This window comes from Lissotriton vulgaris, chromosome 10 (genome assembly GCF_964263255.1).
Source record: "Lissotriton vulgaris chromosome 10, aLisVul1.2, whole genome shotgun sequence".
Taxonomy (NCBI): domain Eukaryota; kingdom Metazoa; phylum Chordata; class Amphibia; order Caudata; family Salamandridae; genus Lissotriton; species Lissotriton vulgaris.
The window spans coordinates 828465820-828485218 of NC_141698.1; the positions used below are offsets into that span (position 1 = coordinate 828465820).

Sequence of the window (19399 nt, forward strand, 5' to 3'; positions counted from 1 at the left end):
ACCTACCAGCCAGGTATTTTTGAAGTTTTCTTTCCACGTTAAATGTACCCCCACTCCTATTAACATCATTCTACACAATAGTAATACAATTATAAGAGATCACATATAATTCGTAGGTCACAGCATCCCTCATTCTGCAGTAGAACAGGATGGACCCAATGATGAATCATGCCCCCAAGGGGCAATTTAGGTGGGTGAGGGTTATATAAGAAAACAAGTGGATTTTCTTTACCATGTGGACGGTTTTTTTACAGCAAACTGAGTCCCTCCTGATTTTATGGTTATATATCAGTAGGAGTACGAGCCTCTCTGCCCCCCTTTTGTCCCCCTCATTTTTGATAAGAAGATTTTTTTTTCCCACAGAAATTCCACCTAGTAGCACGTTAACGTCCACTCCAAAATGTTTGCCACAAACTGGACACTTGAGAAATGGTAGTCATTGGTAAGGAGATTCGTGACAAATGCCTGTTTTAGCAGCAAATTCTTGTCATGCCCATGGAGGACAACTGTTCACTGGCTAGAGTTGAGAATCCACTAAAGTTTGCATGAATTCATTAGAGAACTTTGCAGGGAAGAGATCTGAATAAGAAGATGATGTGTTCTGCCTCTAAACCAGCATCATTTTGTGAGACTTTCACATAGGCATGAAATTCCTCAAACACAAAGAAAACTTGGAATTGTGGAAACAATGTTAGGATCTGAAAATATAACAACACACTAGAAATAGACCATGATCTTCTCTTAAAAATGTATGTAAGCATCAAAATGTTTTCCACTTAGCACTTAAGTGTTTGGGAGAGTCAATAAATTTGGTAGGTACTTTGTTATAAAGTTTTGGTGGCAAAATAAGCTGGCAACCAAAGAATACAAAAACGTGATGAATGGAATGCTTTAATTAATCTCAGCCACTGGTAATTACTCGGGCAGCATCTTTATTTTGCACACCAGGCCACTTCTATTTGGACTCAGTCATAAGCAAATTAGCCCAGGTTCTCCTGGAACCATAACACAAGCAAGCCACTTCACATAGCTAAAAATGGATACTTAAAATAACATTTTGAATTCCTACCAAGACTTTCACAAAGTAATCAATAACTTCCATTTTAAACCTTCTACTAACAATGTTCAAATACCCTTACCCAATTTGTAACTGTCCATAAATGTGAAGAAAACCCGCTATTATTAAGTTTCCCTTGGGTGTTGAACTTGCCTTCTCTTGGGAGGTCCACTTTCTCCATTGCAGTTTTAATACAAAGTCTAAGGGGCTGTTCCAATATGATCAGATATGTTTGCATTTAGAGGCCACTTTCCTTAAATGTAAAACTTTGCAGGTCCCATAGGAGTGTGTAGTACAGCACTTCAGGTGTAGAGGAGTTCAACATACACTACAATGAAGTCTCATGAAGAAATATTTAATAGCCCCATCATCATTAACCAAGTTAAAATAAGAATCACGTCAAATTAGTTTAAGGCTTCAATGGTCCGGCTCATTCTTCAATGCTTAAAATGTAAACCTTCTACATGGCAGTAAAATGTTTGGTCAGTGGAGCCTGCGAGGGGAGGCTTTCAGTGGAAGATCAGCAGTGATAAAAGAAAGGCCATCTTAAAAGTATAGCAAAAAAACATAGCGGGAAACAGAATTATGTGAGTGTCTCAAACAATTCTAAAAGCCTTGATCATTGGACCAAAAGAGCACAATGAACCAGCAGATCTTGTGTTTTGCTGGTGGAAAAAATATCACAATAAGTAGTTCTTCGTGCTATCAAGGGCGAGTAGAAGAGATGCATAAATAACGTTCCTCCTTTTGGTTATGTACCTATTTTTAAAAAAAAAAACTTAGCAGAAGCGGTCTCTCGGGCAAAAAATAAAACTATAATTTCACACTTCACATGAGAGAGTACGTTTGTGTTTCCTGGTTGATTATTGCTGCCCTGCAATGCTTGCCTTCTCCTTTGCTCCTAAAGAAACCACAGGCCTTCATAGTTAGCAGAGCAGATGTACTTCCTCATCGGAAGTACATTTTTGGACCATGCAGCACTCTCTCAATTTGACCACCCTGCACAATACAGCATTATGACTCCTGTGGAAAACGGGGTCACAGAAGTTGGAAGACTTGGAAGCTGGCCTCAGAAGAGAAATGCTTTGCATAACTGTCTTTTTGGTGTGAAAAAGATCACATGGGATACTGGGGTCCAATACATAGTCAAATAGAAGGGTATTCTCTGGCCTAATTAGGCATTCTAGGAGTGTATGTCTGCAATCACAATTTCACAAAGGTATCATAACTGCATATAGATAATGTCATACACATTTTGATGTAAAAGTTCAACACTAACCACACCAGCATAACGCAGCTGCAAACTAGTAAACATGCACAAATATTGTTTACAAATAAGAGACGCATTTCAAGATGTCAATTTACTTTTCAGGCAATTAAAATCCATGCTGACTCATAGTGGGCGACACACGGCTGTATATGGGTTGAGACTCACCACTGAGTGACCGTGGAGGTATTCTAGGACAGTTTGGGTTAGGATGATTGCTAAAACACCTGGCAGCTACATGAGTATGTAGTTAGGTTAGAATGAGTAAAGTGTGTAAATCAGTGACAATCACTATTTTTTGGGTTAATTGACATTATACAGACGCACACACTAGCATTCCTTCTACGAGGGCTGTACCAGTACAGACATCACTGGTATAGCAGCTCACCCCTGGCAGGCTGGGTCATAGCTTGTGCCCTACACCTCCACTCATGACAGCTTCACACACTGCAGTGTCGTCTTCCTCTTCACAGTCACTTGACCTATGAAGAATCATTCATAGTTAAGGAGTTCCTTTCCACAGTATCCACTTTTATCTACTTCCATTCTGTAAGTGAGGCCTGGGTAAACATTGAACTACACATGAATTTTCTAGCATGTGTCATTTATATATTTCATTTCATGTTCATCAGTTGCTTTGAGCTCTAGTGGGGCTTTTTTTCAGGAACCCCTGAAAATAAACTTACCTTCAGATGGGAGTTGCATCCTGTTACAACCTTGTCTGCACCATCAGGCCAGGTTAACACTCATGAGAAACAATCCATCCCAAAAATATGGGTGGTTTACATTTAGTTTCAATACAAAAGACATGATATGTATTTTGGGGTTGATTTAGAGTTTGGCTTGTGGAATCGTCAGGCGCCATTGTAGCCAATTTATCTCGTCTACCAAGAGGGCAGGGGGGAAATCGTCTAATAAATGGTTTCTGCACCAAAAAGAGAACGGATCTTCTTTAAGAACCCACTGAATGAATAAACTGTGGCACAAAATCTGCCAATCTTCAGTCTACACAGGAAGACTGCACTATGTGTAAGGAAAATGTACCCACCATAATGTGATGTACATTTTCAGTGCCCACAACCCAAGTCTCCATAACATGCTGAGGTGTTTCTCAGAACCACAGGTTCAACATAGTACCATTACCAAGAAGGGCCACACCTTTTCAGAAGCAGCACTTGATGGAGTTAACTCTGTATGACATGGTGGTAGATCAGTCATTCCTGATTGAGTAGCAGAACTTCTGCCATCTCTGGCAGAGTACCTGTAGTGTAAGGTTGGACTGTATACAAACAACTTAAAAGCATGCGCAGATGATTGCCTAACATTACCATGCATGGCTGTGTTTCAGTATCCTATGCTTCTATCGCAGCGCATGCAGTGCTTGAGCTGCACCAAAGGAACTAGCAGGAACCAAAGATCGCATCATTGATGGGTAAATTAACTTATTGGAACTTAAAGATGTTAAAGCCCCATGTCTAAAAGTGCATGTGTATCTTATCCTTTCTCTTACTGAGCTGAATGAATGCTTTCTTCCCCATTTCTATAGACGCGATGAAAAACAAGCAAAATCTTTAGAGTGAAAACAAATGTATATGAGCCTACTTCATTTGCACTTGCCGTAGGCCCAAGGGGTGTGGTGGTAGTCAGCCTAGTCCAACCATGGAAGGAGCAGACAGGCCGGCTCTTCGCCCGCGCATGTCCCGCGCTGTGGGAGTGCTGGTGTCCTTATATGTCCCTGCCTGGAGCTTGCCATGTGTAGTTGTAGCCTCCCTGCCGCAGGGTGTGCTGGGATTAGAAATTTGCCCCCACTAGGGTTAATTAGTGTCCTGTGCCGCGGGACTGCTAGTGTCTTTATATGCACCTGCCTGGCACTTATGGTGTGCAAGTGCAAGACTCCTGCCTGGTAGACAACCTTGCCTATTGAGGTGCACCCTCCCTGCCGTAGGGTGTGCTGGTACACAAAGTTTGGGTGCCACTGGGCTAAATTAGTGGCCCGCAATGTTGGAGAGCTGGCACCCTTATATATATGCCCGCATGGTGCTTTCCGTCTGTAAGTGCAGCTTCCTTGCCATAGGGTGTGCTGGTAGAAAAACCCCGGGCCCCCACTGGGCTCAATTAGTGTCCTTTGACTTTATGTCCACAAAGAATAGTAGAATCAAAGTCATAGGAACGCTAAGACTTTAAATAGCAAATATTGATTCTTAAAATGGCTATTTATATGTCACTCAACACAGACTGAAATGTTTTGGGGTTCTAAAATAAAATGTCCTATTACTCAAATCGATCATAAATATTTCATTGATCTTGGATGCACAATGACTGAGTGACTTGTACCAGGGAATGAGAACTGAAGTTTTCATACAAGCCTCTAGAGTAGGATTGCACTCCAAACCAATGTCATTGGTACATGTGTATGTCCGTTGCTTTAAGTTTCTTATGGGTTCTTCACAGACCCCTGATCCCAGTCTGAGGTGAGTGCATTTACATCGAAGAATGGGGATCTGGCATTGGAACATAAAACTTAAACGTATTATCCATCACCCAGTGTATAGACAGGGTGAAGATCTAGTCCTGTTAGAAGAAAAACAGAGACATAATTCCCATGTATTGCTGAAAATGGATACATTTACATTTTGTTGCACAAACTAGGACTGGAAAAAAATAATAGACTAAATATTTAAGGGGCTAAACATTGGTGTCAATTTATGGAAAACCCCCTGAGTACCCTGGCCTTATGAAACCATATGGTCAGTGGTAGAAGACTTAATTAGTTGCTACTTCCCCTACGCTATTTTCCAGCTAGACATTTAAAATAATCAGAAGTGACTGTCATGCCATGTGGCTGTCGAGAAAGAGGCTATTTCTTGCAGTAAAATGAAATAAGAGCAGAGATTATCCATAATCAAAGATTATCTTTATTTTCATCAATGGTAAAGGAAAAAGTAATTGTCAAGCTATGCCTATTTTGGCAAAAATGTAAATACTGTGTGAGTGCTAAACTAAATGTCATTATATGCGCAAGGTCTGCAGACTCTTCTGCACAATTCGAACAAGAGGACAGAAGAGTCATTTTCTAATTAAACTTTTTTGGGTGAGCAGAGTTTGCTGGGTCAATTACTGTATTTGTTGTGTCATAAGTGCTTGATGTGGGAGATTTTCGCAATTTAACTAAAATCCGAAGTACTTTTCACATCTAGTGCTTAGCGGTGGCCATACATGGAGACAAAAGAAATTGGATCGTAAGATTGCCTACAAAGATTAATACCCCAAAAACATCTTGGCAGTAGTGCCAGAGTCATGTGCATAAATGTGAAACTAAGTATGCCCTGATCTTCACAAAGGTGACTGAAAAAGAGCACAATGATGTTAATTGTCTTTAAAGCTGGTGAAGTAGTTGAAGTTAACACCCTCTGCAGTTGATGCTTTTGGATTCAAACGGTCGAGTACCAGTCCAATAAAAGTAATGAAACACTAGGAGTAACCCAAATCCATGTATGAGACCAGAGGATCAGAAGTTGCGGAATTTTAAACAATAGTTTTTAAAAGCAGAACATCCTTAAAGGTAGGCCTAAAAAGAAGGAAAGACACACACTGGTAGGTTCATAACTTGTCACTCTCTAGGGTCCATCATGGCCCTGAAGTTCTGTTTCGAAATGAAACGCATGGAGGTCTAATTTACAAAAACCATATTGGATTATGCCTCTGCAGGTATATGTTGCTAATTGCTGAGGGAGAGCACAATGTCAGGAAAGCACGCAATCCTGGGTATTCTCTTCATTTTTTGCTACAACAAGTTCTTTTTCCACACAAGAAAAAAAGCACAGCACACCAAAGTAGGTGTGTCAAAGATTAATAAGTGCAAAAAATAAGACCAACTTCTCAAATCTTCTAAAAGCATCGCAAATGATAAATGCAGAGAAGAGTAAACCACAACTGACACATCAATATTATCTGCAGAAGTACTCCTGAACCTCAGAGCAGCCACGAGCAAACATTCCTCTCTTACTTATGAACACAATGTTGTCAAGGCATATGTTGTGCTCTATATGGCTTCACTGAATATTCCTAGAGAACAAAATAAGAGCATCACATTTTTGCCACTGTCCAGTTGGCTTAGAATGGCAAGTACATCCTTTGTATGTTTTGATATGGAGGGGAATGGGTTCCAAGAAAAAACAGAAATATGTTAGAATAAGGATTTAAAATCTCTCCTTTTCAAGACGTTTTTCGGACTTTGAGCAAGAAGATTTAGTAGAAATGCTTGGTGAAAACCTCACTAAAGAATATACCACATTTTGCCGGTACATTTTAACCACTCCAGTAAGGAAGTTAAACATTTATGATATTGCTGTGACCTGCAGTTCAGAAGTGTCAATCCGTACAATGCCAGTACAGCTTTCCATCACTCTGACGTTGATACATTTAGTACCATTAAATTGTGTAATATGTACACCAGTTATTTACACCACTTCAAACATCATAATACAACTGAAGTATAAAATGATAGATACAAACAATTATTATAAAAAGCAACTTCAGAGTAATTTCAATTTTTTACAGAGTTTATGTGATGTGAAAACTGAAACCATATGAAGAGAAAATAGAAACATTTCATAAAGCATGATAAACCACCAATATGTCAAAATGCCTACCTTAACACTTCAAAGCAAAGATTTCTCTTTTTATTAACCATAACTATTTTGTCTTTTGCCAAAATGCTTCTTACCTTGGAGTGACATGTGTGAGCTCGTCTGAAGGGTGCAGTATCCTGCAGGTGGTATAGGTGTAGGTGGAGTTGGTTTGAGACATGCATTTTCCAGGATGATGAGCTAAAAAAGGAGCAAACTTTCATTAAAAGAAAATAAACAAATGCTATTTATACAGAGTGAGAAAGACCAATTAGATGGCATCATTTATGTAGATGTCTGTACAGAAACTACACATATACCTATGCTTTTTTATAGACTTTCTGTTACATCAGCCATTAATTATGAGCAAGCCTTAAAATACTTCCTCTAGAAATGCATGCATTACAGCAGCTGCTAATGTCTAATTCAAGACTTCTCACTGCTGTATACGTAGTAGTGGATCCAGCAGACAGAAGTATTTTAAATAGACTATACATTTTCCTTATGGAATCAGTAAGAGTAGCTTTAGTATCTTACTTTAATAAAGTGATACAATGCTGCTGCTGTTCTGAATGATGCACTGCCAAGATTTTTTTTATGATAGGACACTCCAAAACATATTTAGAAAAATATTCATGGAAAAACAAAATGTAACCAAATAAGCTGAAACAGTATATAGGAAAAATAATTAAATGAAGTGTCCTATTTGATATTTATCAGGTCTAAATGCCAAAAATATTGAGACAGCTAGCTTAAAAAAGCAAGGACTAACTTTTTTAAATATACAAGCCAATAATGGTTGCTGTTATGTCACCCATTATCAGGTGTTGTTTTTTGCTCCTGTATAAACAACTTCTTTCTAGTTTTGAATACACAACTGTTCACAGATATATTTTCTAAAACAAACTGGTCAGCTAAAGTCTACATGGAAATCTATTATACATAGTATGGACAAACAGAATTATTGAAGTTAAACTTTGATCCTAGAAATGCCTAACATAAGGATCTTATGAAATTAAATTAACAAAATTAAATTAACAAATGATCTTATTTTTAGAGAGGACAACATAAAACTGTAATAAAATGCAGCAGTAAAAATCAGTGTAATGCAGATGAGTAGAAATGTTGTGAAGCCATGCACTGCATAAAGCTATTGAGAATAGATTTTGAAAGTAGAGTGCTTATAGAGAGTATAGTGTTAGTCTATGAGTAAACACTTGAATATTTTAATCCAAAGTGAATCAAATGTCACTATGTCCCACTTAGGTACAGCATTTAAAGCAGCGATATCATGATTGCATAGCTGTTTTTGTTTTAAGGTGGGGTCCTTGAAGGATGCACAGTACGTCCAAAACAATGTTTTTACTTTCCAATGTGAAGGCAGGAGGCAACTTAAGAAAAAAGTGAATTTTTGTTATAGATGTTAATAGCTCAAAATTTGTAATAAATCCACAATACTTTCATCTTTCTCAACGGAAATTCACTGCTTGTGATATAAAAAGCTTATATGGAAAGACGAATTACACAATGTTCAAATAAACACAGAGTAGAACAATGTTTGTCACTATGACACCAGGAAAGATTTTGTTTCATGGTAATTTTGTAGTTCACACTACGAGTACTATTTGGAGTAGAGGCCACAAACAACCAATACAACAGCAATTTCACAATAATTAAGTTGTTGTTTAACGTGGGTTCATTTCGAAGATGAATTCCTTAAATAATTATAGTAAACAAAAGTATTTTTGCCGACATTTTACATTTTCTATGTATCTTGAGGAAAATCATCTCTCAGGTAAACTGAATAAAAGCACAAGCCCTGGTTGATAATTGTGTAACTGGGTCAATGAGTCCTAAAATTAGTTTTAAATTATTTAAATGGACACTACTCAAGTAGGTCTACTGCAGTAAGACTCAAATGAATACGAGAAAGTTAAAACAGTACAAGATAACTTCCGAGTTTCTACTGGGACATACCCAGGAGAGCATCTTAAAATTAAGGCCATTTAGTTAATAAATGTAAAATTTAAATGGGGATTTTGGGTGGGAATTGTTTAGCTGTTAACATGATATTTTAGTGAGCTCAGCAATTATGAATCCCTGCTGAAGTGTTAAAGTCTTTTAAACTAGTATGATCATGCTGGAGAAACTACATATGATTAGTAAAGGCATTACAAAAAGGAAAATAGGTTTTAGTACAAGGGATGTCACCCAAACTAGTACATGGGCCAAATTCACTTTTGATCTTTACCACTTGTAGTAGAAGAAATCCCTTGGTGAAAGATTCCTATATGACCATGCTCATCAGTCTCTGTGTCCAAATACAAATGTTTGCCACTTGCACATGTCAGAACAAACTCATTGATAAATCATACATGTAGTAAATAAATGTGGGAAAAATAGCTTTTATGTAGATATATCTTTGAAAGAAAGTAAAGGCTGCTAAAAGTATAGATGTCACTGTTTCTCAGCAGAAGCAAGATTAATTACAAAATCATAAATAGATGGCAAAGGCATAAGAGAAATAACACATCAGAGCACTTGCTAGAAATTGGACCTACTTTATCACTCATCATTCAATTAAGCACTGGAAAATCCATGGGAAGAGCATATGCATCTAGGACACCGTATATAGGTGGGAGGTATATATCGGATGCAGACAGATATTGTGACTGCTGCAGAGTATGCAAACTGAAATGAGAATTTTTAGAGATTCCCTAATCTAACACAATATCTAATGCACAATACACAATACAAAAAGACTACCATCACTGACTAGGAATGGTATTTATGAGAATGTGAAGCACACTGCATAAGAATTGTACATTTACTTCCACCATCATCAAACATCCGAAAAGATCCACAGAAACAACCAAAACAGAAAACATTTTTATAAAACATGGAAGCGGCAAATGTGCATGCACTCCTAAGAGAATTGTGATATGCGGTGACCTGCATTTCTTGATGCGGGAACGGCTTAAAATCATGGAGTTTGGGCAATTATAAAGTTGCAGTATCGCCTTAAAGAATTACTAATGGGCAGTGTGCTGCTTTGGTGCCAGCATTGAAGTGATATATGAAACTATTGGCTTTAGGTAGGTTTCGCAACACAATAAGCATTCCTTTCTAAGATAAAACAGGGCATCTGTCCCAAAATGAGTACAAGTGTAGTTCTAAAAACAAGTCTGGTATATTGTAAAGTATTACATGGTCTCACCTGGGATGTCTGGAAATAAGCAGTGGAAATACTGACATCTGTTAATGCAGTATCCTGAGGGGAGTCCAACATTTTTCTCACACGATTTAGATAATGGGTTTCCCACACAGAGTGAATGGGTGTAATGTTTCTGAGGGAGAAAAAGTCCTTACATTATATTTATCAAAGGGTGTAAACACAATCCCAAAGATTGGTGTCACCGTTTTTTGTTCTCCCAACAAAAATAGCGTGTACTGGAAATGTAGCTTCCCGCCATTATCTATTGGTAGCCATGCCGTTTCAATAGGAAACAGAGACTGAGATTTGGAAAACCAAAAAGGAAAATCATCATCTGGATGTGAGGTAACCCCACTAAAAGTGTTCACATTAGAAATAGTGTCCTGCATTAGGCAGACTTACCAATGAAAGTTAGGCATTTCTCAACTTAACAGCTACTTGCTTGTCATGCGTCTTTGTAAAGCTGAAGATTGTTACCGGGGTAGGTCTACTTGTTCCTGACTTTATTCACCAGGAACCAGACAGATCCTTCTGTTTGGGCATTTAAGTCATCTAAACTGATGAAGTCAAAGTGTCTGGAAGTCCATCCACATTGTTATGTTACGTTATGTTATGTTATGTTATGTTATTTTGGCTCTTTTATAGCGCACGGCTACTCCATGTAGTGTCCCGGCGCTTTGACAAAGACCCGAAGGAGAGACAATCCAGGGCAAATGCAGAGCTGCAGAAAAACATTACTGGGTGCCATTGTCACAATTAAGAAAGGAGCAACTTTTGTAAACTGTCTTGAAAGGCCTCGCTGAGAAAATGTTAATTCCAAGAATTCTTGATCTCTTGGCTACAGAATGAGTATCTGAATCAAACAGCTGCAAGTTGGGATCTACATCCTTCGGATTGGGATGTGTACTGTGCAGGATAATGTAATAGTGTGGCATTCCACCCAGAACAACACACAACAAAAGGAAAGACTAGAAGACATCACCAATTCAATACAAATAATTTGTATTTGGCCTCTGCCATTGCCTGCCTTCACTCAAAGAATTACCACCAAAGCCACCTCTTATTAGACACAGCCTATAACCTACTAACAGCCCTAGAACCTGGAACACTCAGACATTTGCCCGGGACGCAGGGCCGGACTGGGCACCGAAACAGGCCATGGTACACTGCTCGGCCGCCCCTTCCCCCTTGGGGGAGGAGGGGGTGCGGCTGAGCTGTTCCCTAGGGTCGATTTCGACCGATTTTGTTGCAGGGGACCGATATTGCAGGCCCCGGTAACAAGAACAGCTCCCCAGGGGCCTCTAACCGACCCCCACCCTAGCGGCTCACCAGGGAACGCCCTGTGCCCACTAGGCGCAGTCCGGGCCTGCTGGGACGTCAAGAATTAAGGGGTGGCAAAATCTTTTCATGCAGAGAACCTCATTAAACTAGAAATACACCAATTGATTACTTCCCCAAAAAATAGACAAGAACCACATTTTATTTACTCAGTGAAAAGTGCTCCTTCTCTACGCACTCAGCAGGGACCCATTCCTTACATGCCAGAAAGATTCATAGGTAACGTATTGTAATGAAATTGAAATCTACATGTTCTTTGCTTTGGAATGCATGCTTCTAGTAATCATATTTCCCTGCTTTTAAATATCATGCAAATAGTAGGATGGCGTCTTGAAAGTGCTAACAAAAACAGCATGATTGGAAAACTGATGTGCTTAATCACACGTTTTTAATGTAGCTTGAGATCAACTTGATGAGTTAGAAATGAAGCAATCTCTTCATTCTATAATTTGCGTTTCACCACTGCATGGCAGGTTGCAGGGTGGTGCCATTCCTGCTGATATATGTTTACTTGCAAGATATATTCGTTCTTAGTGATTCAGAAAAGGGGGTGGTGATGAACAGTGTCTGAATTAAGCAGACCACTCTTACCCAGTCTAAAGATCAGGGCTTGATCCATCACCGTTATTTATCTCACTGCCCCATCCCAGCTCAGAACCTGGCTATATGCAAATCAGTCTGTCCCTGGCCCAATGCATCATGGGAACAGGGCAGACTAAACTACCAAGCCAATTCTTCACCAGAAAGGAGACAAGCTACCGGGGACCGGTTTCTGGCATTTCAGCCGTCTTCGGCCCGGCTTGCTTGAATCCTGATGGAGCAGTGAGAAAGGGACTCATGTCTGAGTATACCCTGCCACACCTATAGTGGCCAAAAACGATTCAGAAAAGGGGGTGGTGATGAACAGAGTGTCTGAATTAAGCAGACCACTCTTACCCAGTCTAAAGATCAGGGCTTGATCCATCACCGTTATTTATCTCACTGCCCCATCCCAGCTCAGAACCTGGCTATATGCAAATCAGTCTGTCCCTGGCCCAATGCATCATGGGAACAGGGCAGACTAAACTACCAAGCCAATTCTTCACCAGAAAGGAGACAAGCTACCGGGGACCGGTTTCTGGCATTTCAGCCGTCTTCGGCCCGGCTTGCTTGAATCCTGATGGAGCAGTGAGAAGCCAGGCCGACGACGGCTGAAATGCCAGAAACCGGTCCCCGGAAGCTTGTTTCCTTCCCAGTGTAAGAATTGGCTTGGTAGTTTGGTTTGCCCTGTTCCCATCATGCACTGGGACAGGAACAGACTAATTTGCATATAGCCAGGTTCTGAACTGGGATGGTGCAGTGAGCTAAAAAACGGTGTTGGCTCTAGCCCTGATCTCTTGACTGGGTGAGAGTATTCTGCTTAATTCAGAAACTCTGTCCATCACCACCCCTTGTTGTTAAATATTTTGTCCACCCTAAGCGTGGAAGGGTATACTCAGATGTGAGTCCCTTGCTCATTGCACCATCAGGATTCAAGCAAGCCGGGCCGACGACGGCTGAAATGCCAGAAACCGGTCCCCGGAAGCTTGTTTCCTTCCCAGTGTAAGAATTGGCTTGGTAGTTTGGTTTGCCCTGTTCCCATCATGCACTGGGACAGGAACAGACTAATTTGCATATAGCCAGGTTCTGAACTGGGATGGTGCAGTGAGCTAAAAAACGGTGTTGGATCTAGCCCTGATCTCTTGACTGGGTGAGAGTATTCTGCTTAATTCAGAAACTCTGTCCATCACCACCCCTTGTTGTTAAATATTCGTTCTTAGTGGCCTAGTTAAGAGAGGAATTCCGATATGCGAATAAATATTTTAAATGTATCAGTGTGAATAAGAGGATGCTGGAAAATAGGAGATATGACGGGAAGGCTCACAAGAGCACTGTCGCCCAAGGTAAGAGATACTCTAGAGCCAGTCCTGCTTATCACTTGAGAAACCTTAGCTCCTAAAAACATTTAAAGCTAACAAGAGAAGAGGGCATTGTTTATCAAAGTCTGCACACCCTGCTTTGGTGTCACTGACCACTTTTCCTGCCACTTCATGTCTGCTTCATTGTGACCTCTCTCTGTGACGCTGACCCTAAACTACAGAATTAACTTTAGACATCACCTGCGGCCAACTGAGTGAGTGAAAAATGTCTACAATTTCTTTGTCAAACGATAACATATGATCGCAGCCCCTATTGACAACAGTTCACCCCCCTGTTCCCTTTACAGCCTTTGATACTGATCTTGCTTTAAGAATCAATGACAACACTTCTTCCTGTCTGAAACCCATAACTTTTAGTGGTGTTTGACTACTACACTTACACTATTTCATAACTATGGCCCTCTGTTTTTTTTCTCTTAACCACACAGCACTCCATGTATGTGTTAATCCCACAGAATATATTGGAGTTTTAAAACTTGAGCTCACTCAAGTTACTAATCCAAGCAAACCTAAAAGAACTTTGCCATTCTTCCATCCATTAATAGTTGGATTTGGCACTAGTATTTTGTGATTGCAATGTGGCAAGCCTCCATCTTTAAGCGGCTACCGAAGAACACTAGGAAAATGGACACTCAGGACCATATGACCAGCAAACTTGATTACAGCAAGGTACTTTATGCAGGAATCTCCCAGAAGCTCCAGAACAGACTCCAAACCATTGAAAACACCACAGCTAGACTCATCCTCAATCTACCTCGACCGACACACATCATCCCACACCTCAGTGAGCTACACTGGCTCCCCATATGCAAACACGCCCAGTTCAAAGTTTCTTAGAAGCACTAAACAACAATGGTCCAGTCTACCTCAACAGCCGCGTGTACACTAACACTGACCTACTTGGCACCTCCGCTGAGTTGGACTCTCATTAGCACACATATCCCTCATCCACATAACCAAAGCTGGAGACCACAGCTTCTCTTACATCACCCCCAAGGCATGGAACGACTTCCCACTTTGCTTCAGAGCTTTCTCATCGCTTCTCGAGTTTTGCAAGAAGGCGAAGAACTGGCTCTTCGAATAAACTCACCAGTGAAACAGTTGCCTACTCACTTGCACAGAGCCTGGATACCCTCACGGGCGATAAGCGAGCTATACAAACAAACATAACATACCATAATATAATATAGTACACTCCGATCCTGCCAGTTACTGTCTGACAACAAAGGTCATGTAGTCGTAGAAGGAAAATGTTACTTACTAACCGGTTTGAAGATTGTCGAGATGCAGATTCAAATACTTTGCAAACTCATACCAGTGTCACAAGTTGCTTTTCTCTAAAAAAGTTTCATTTTCAAGGTGACTTGTAATACCTCAGTCAAAAACCCACAATGTACCAAGACATAGACTCTACATTAGATTTATTTTTCTCCTATACTTTATTCTGAATAGGAGTAGAGCAGTGAAGCTGTGAAGTCTGTGTTTACAGGTAGTTGAGTGTGCACTCACTAAGGCAGTAATTGTCAAAGGTTATATTGTAAGCTTGCATACCAAGAGGTGGGGGAGCGCAGGTAAATCTAAAGTGCTAAAAACTGCACCCCGATTGCCAGAGATAAGGAACTCCTGCTGAATACATATCCTGCGCACAGAATAAAAAGGCGCTTGTGTGCATTTTTATGGAAGATATTTGAAAAAGGTTTCAAGTACAGTTAAACTGACCTGTGCCTCTTGTCGGGCATGAATGTACATACTGAAATGCTTAGTGAATGTGTGTAAAGAAGACCTGGTAGCACTTTAAAAAAAAAAAGTCTGCAAGACAAATCTTGCCTAGGAAAGCCATAGTTGCTCCCTTTTTTGTGAGTTGAATGTGCTCTAGGCGGAGTGAAGCATGCACATGGCATGTGACAATCCATCTGGCAAGGCCTGCCTTGGAAATTTCTTGTCTAGGTGAGGCTAGCCAAACACTACAAAGAACTGCTTGGTTTTCCTGTCAGAATTTGAAAATCATTTCCGTACATAAGGGTTCTTTTAACAACTAGATTATGTAAAGCTAATGCTAAAAATGTGAAAAGGCTAGACAACCTTTGGCAAACAAATTAGGGTTTGTTCTCAAGATAACCTGATATTTGTGCACTTCCACAAATTGTTCTGCAAATGTCAGCTTGCAGCTCAATTACTCTGTGGAATCTAGTGATCGCAATAAGGAAGGGCACCTTCCCAGAAAAGAACTGTATTGGGCAAGAGTCTAGGGGAAGTGTAGTAGCTTAAAAGGTGCTTCTATAAGCTGTTTAAGACAAAGTTTAGGTCCCATGACCGGATGGGCTGGTAACTTTTCATGGGGATATATCGCCATTTGTATGGACATTTTCATTCGTAGTGAGTACCAGAGCTGCTTAGCCCAGGTGGGAATTATAACAAATAACTTTATTGGTGCTTGCCTCATATTTCTCAGTATATATGGAATAAGCTGTAGTGTGGGAAAAGCATCAGCACATATCCTTGACAAATTGATCCATACGTCATTATCTGTGGATTTAAAGTATAGGTATCTAGAGGCAAAACTTTGGCATTTTGCATTGTAGCATATGGCAAACATGTATATCACAGGGGTTCACCAACCGTGCAAATATTCACCTCGAATAGAACTGGCAACGATTTCCTATTTGTGTGTTTGCTCTGCAGATCCCCAACGTTGTTGTCTACTCCTGAGAGAAGTTCTGCTAAGAGGAAAACCTAGTGATGAATCGTCCAATGGAAAATTGCTTGTGCTAGTTTGGACAACTGTGGTAAGTGACCAGCCCCTTGTTTACGTAGGTAATACATGGCTGTCATTGATTTGTTGCAAATCAGTTTGATAAATGCCCGCAGCGGTAGCTGAACTATCATCAATTTCAGTATATTGATGTTCAGGTGCGGTATCTGTCCATTGCTCTCAAGGCTCCATTCGAGATCAAACTCGGGCAAACTGATACTGCACTTCTCAGACAAAACTCCCAACACTAGGAACAAGTTCAAAACTGGCATGACTGATGTAGCCATCTGGATGAAATCCAGGTGCCTCAAATCGAACTCCAGAAGACACAGGTGCTAGTCTTCGGGAAGAACACCTCTCCATAGGACTCCACCTGGTGGCCCATCGACCTTGGACCCAACCCCTCCAACAAGAAGCTGCAGGATAATCATACAACTTACTGGACATGACCACAAGTCAACGGAGTGATCTCAGCCTGTTTCAAAACACTAATGATGCTGAAGAAAATCTTCAAATGGCTACCAGACAACACAAGAAAAATGTTCATTCAAGCCCTCATTGCCAGGAGACTGGACCATGGCAATGCCCTGTATCTAGGGTTTACCAACCAGCTCACAAGAAGACAGCAGACCATTCAATACACAGCAGCCAGTCTAGTCTTTAACCACCCACGCCAAGCCCACATCACACCACACCTTAGGGAACTTCACTAGTTCTTGCTACACAAGCACAAAACACTTTGAACTCCTCGCCCACACCTGCAAAGCTTTCAGCAAGAGTGGACCCTGCCTACCTGAACAGCTGTATTTACTTTCACCAACCTTCCAGACTCCCTCTGCTCTGCCGGTCTCTCACTAGCAAACACTGCACGCAAACACAAAGACCTGGCATGGGCCAGCGCCTTCTCATACCTAGGTCCCAAAGCCTGGAACGACCTCCCACAACACATCAGAGCCTCCTCCTCTCTTTTTGCCTTTCGCAGGAAGCTGGCTTTTTGAGTAGACCCCTGGGGCTGGCCTTACTCACCTGCTACATACCCTCATGGGTGATTAGCTTTATAAAAACACCAATAGCATAACAGAGAAGATCCTGCGTTTGTGGTATGTACAAAGCCCTAAGCATGGTCTTTGTCTTGGGTGTATCAATGGCCCTGGAGAAGTTTGGTCGCCAAGGGCAAAGTAATTAGGGAACATGTATTCTGGACTCTGCTGCTGATGGATCCCCGGAGTACCAAAGGCAACATACTTTTCACCATCTAAGCACGCCTTGTCGAGAGTCTCTGGACGGTGGCTTAGGGGAGCTTCAACCTCTTTTTTTTTACCAATAAAACATACAGTTCGAACAGCAGACTCATTACAGACCTGATGTTGATCCAACCACAGGAACTTACTACTGCAGTTGGGGCAAACTTAAAATGGCATGTTCTCCATATCTCTAACCCACTTACAAGTCAATGTTAAAGGAACTGGCCCCGGGATTCTTTGTCTGATTTGGCTCAGACATGGTACGCTGTCTCATGGTTTCTGATGCAGCGGTCGACACCTGCACAAAGATCTCTGGTGAGGGAGTTATCTGTTCGGTGTGTCAATGTAAAAGCTTTCAAGTTTCTCGGATTCTGTAGCATGTATGTTTTGCAGCACTTGAAGCAATGTACAAAACTGTTCGAGGAAATTCTGCAGTCTATGTCCTAGTGTAGTGGTTCTTAAACCATGGTCCAAGGACCCCAGGGGGTCCATGAGATCTACTCGGGGGGTACCCAATTGGTTAACAGAACTAAAAAATATATAAAATGAATAATTTCAATTTATAAAGTGTATAGAACAAAGAATCAAATTTGAAAACATTTTCTATTTTCCATTGTAAATTAAACAAAATATTTCAATATTTGAAGATGTTTGGTGTATTCTTGTTTTTATATTTTTGTGTATTGTATTGAGGTTCAATCATAGATATTGCTCGGCCAGAGCTCTGCAGCATCCAATAATGACTTAGTGGGGGTTCCGAGATTCCAGTAATGATCTTGTGGGGGTCCACAGAAGTCAAACGGTTAAAAAACGCTGTCCTGGTGCATTCTGGTTTTTGGGGGAATATCACAAGTCTTCTTAAAATTATAAACTCTATAAAAAAAAACTAATTGCAACATATGCGTCCTTTCCATATGCATGTCCACAATTATTGCAGTGAGCACTCAGAAGATATAAAGAGACCCTAAAGGGTCTGAGCACATTAATACCATACTAATGGCTTAGATACATAGGTGCAGCCATAACCTGATATGTAGTTTAGATCTTTAGGGACCAACAATATCACACATGGCTCTAGCCGTTCCCAGCACACAGGCCTCTGAGTAAATGAAATGGCCATTGTAACTGAACAAACAACCTAAATAGGTAAAAACAAAGGGCCAGATGTATCGACATTGTATTTTGTGAGTCCTTAATAGCGAATTAAACTGTTTCGCTATTATGGACTCGCAAAATGCAAAGTATGTAGGTTTCGCAAATAAAATTGCGATTCCTATGCATTTCTTATTTGCGACTCGCAAATTGCGAATCACAAATAAGGAATGGCTTCTCATTCATTTCTATTGGCCTAGAGGCCCATAGGAATGAATGGGAATTGCATGCGCAATTTGCAGTACCCAATAGGTACTCTCAAATTACGCATGCAATTTCAAGGCTGCAAGGGGACCAAAAGGACACCCTGTTGCACCCCTGAAATATGCATGTGTGCACATGTGGCGCACATACATGTCCTAAGGGCATGTATGTACACCACATGGCACATAGAAATATGCAAAAAAGGAAATGTTTCAAGAAATTTGCACATGACCACCAATTTTAAGTTGGTGGTAATTTGCGATTCCTTAAAGCCAGTTCGCAATATGTTTTTGTTTCCAGCATAACATTTAAGGAATCACAAAAATTGTGATTCCCTAAATGCATTTGCAGAAAAGGGAATCGCAATTGCAAATGTCTTTTGGGATGATATATCCCAGAAGCCTTTTACCGTTCGCAAATGGGCCGATTCTGTGAATCGGCCCGTTTGTGAACGGTAAAACGTTTGATACATCTGGCCCAAAGCTTTTATGCTTTCATTTTTGGACCACTATAGTAAGACTACAGAAGTTAAATCGGAAAAGCCCCATTTAGAAACAAGACTTAATACCCATAAATAAATCACCT

The 19399-nt window shown here is 40.6% G+C and overlaps 1 protein-coding gene across 9 annotated transcripts in view; it reads right to left on the reverse strand.

Annotated features, from left to right (window-relative positions):
* TRAK1 (trafficking kinesin protein 1) overlaps positions 1 to 19399 on the reverse strand; it is a 480308-nt gene that overhangs the window by 36412 nt on the left and 424497 nt on the right. For all 9 annotated transcript variants that reach the window (XM_086941750.1, XM_086941749.1, XM_086941747.1 and 6 more), the window contains one exon: positions 7051 to 7153. In XM_086941750.1, the coding sequence (XP_086797876.1) occupies positions 7051 to 7153 (103 nt within the window). The remainder of the gene's footprint in view (positions 1 to 7050; positions 7154 to 19399) is intronic.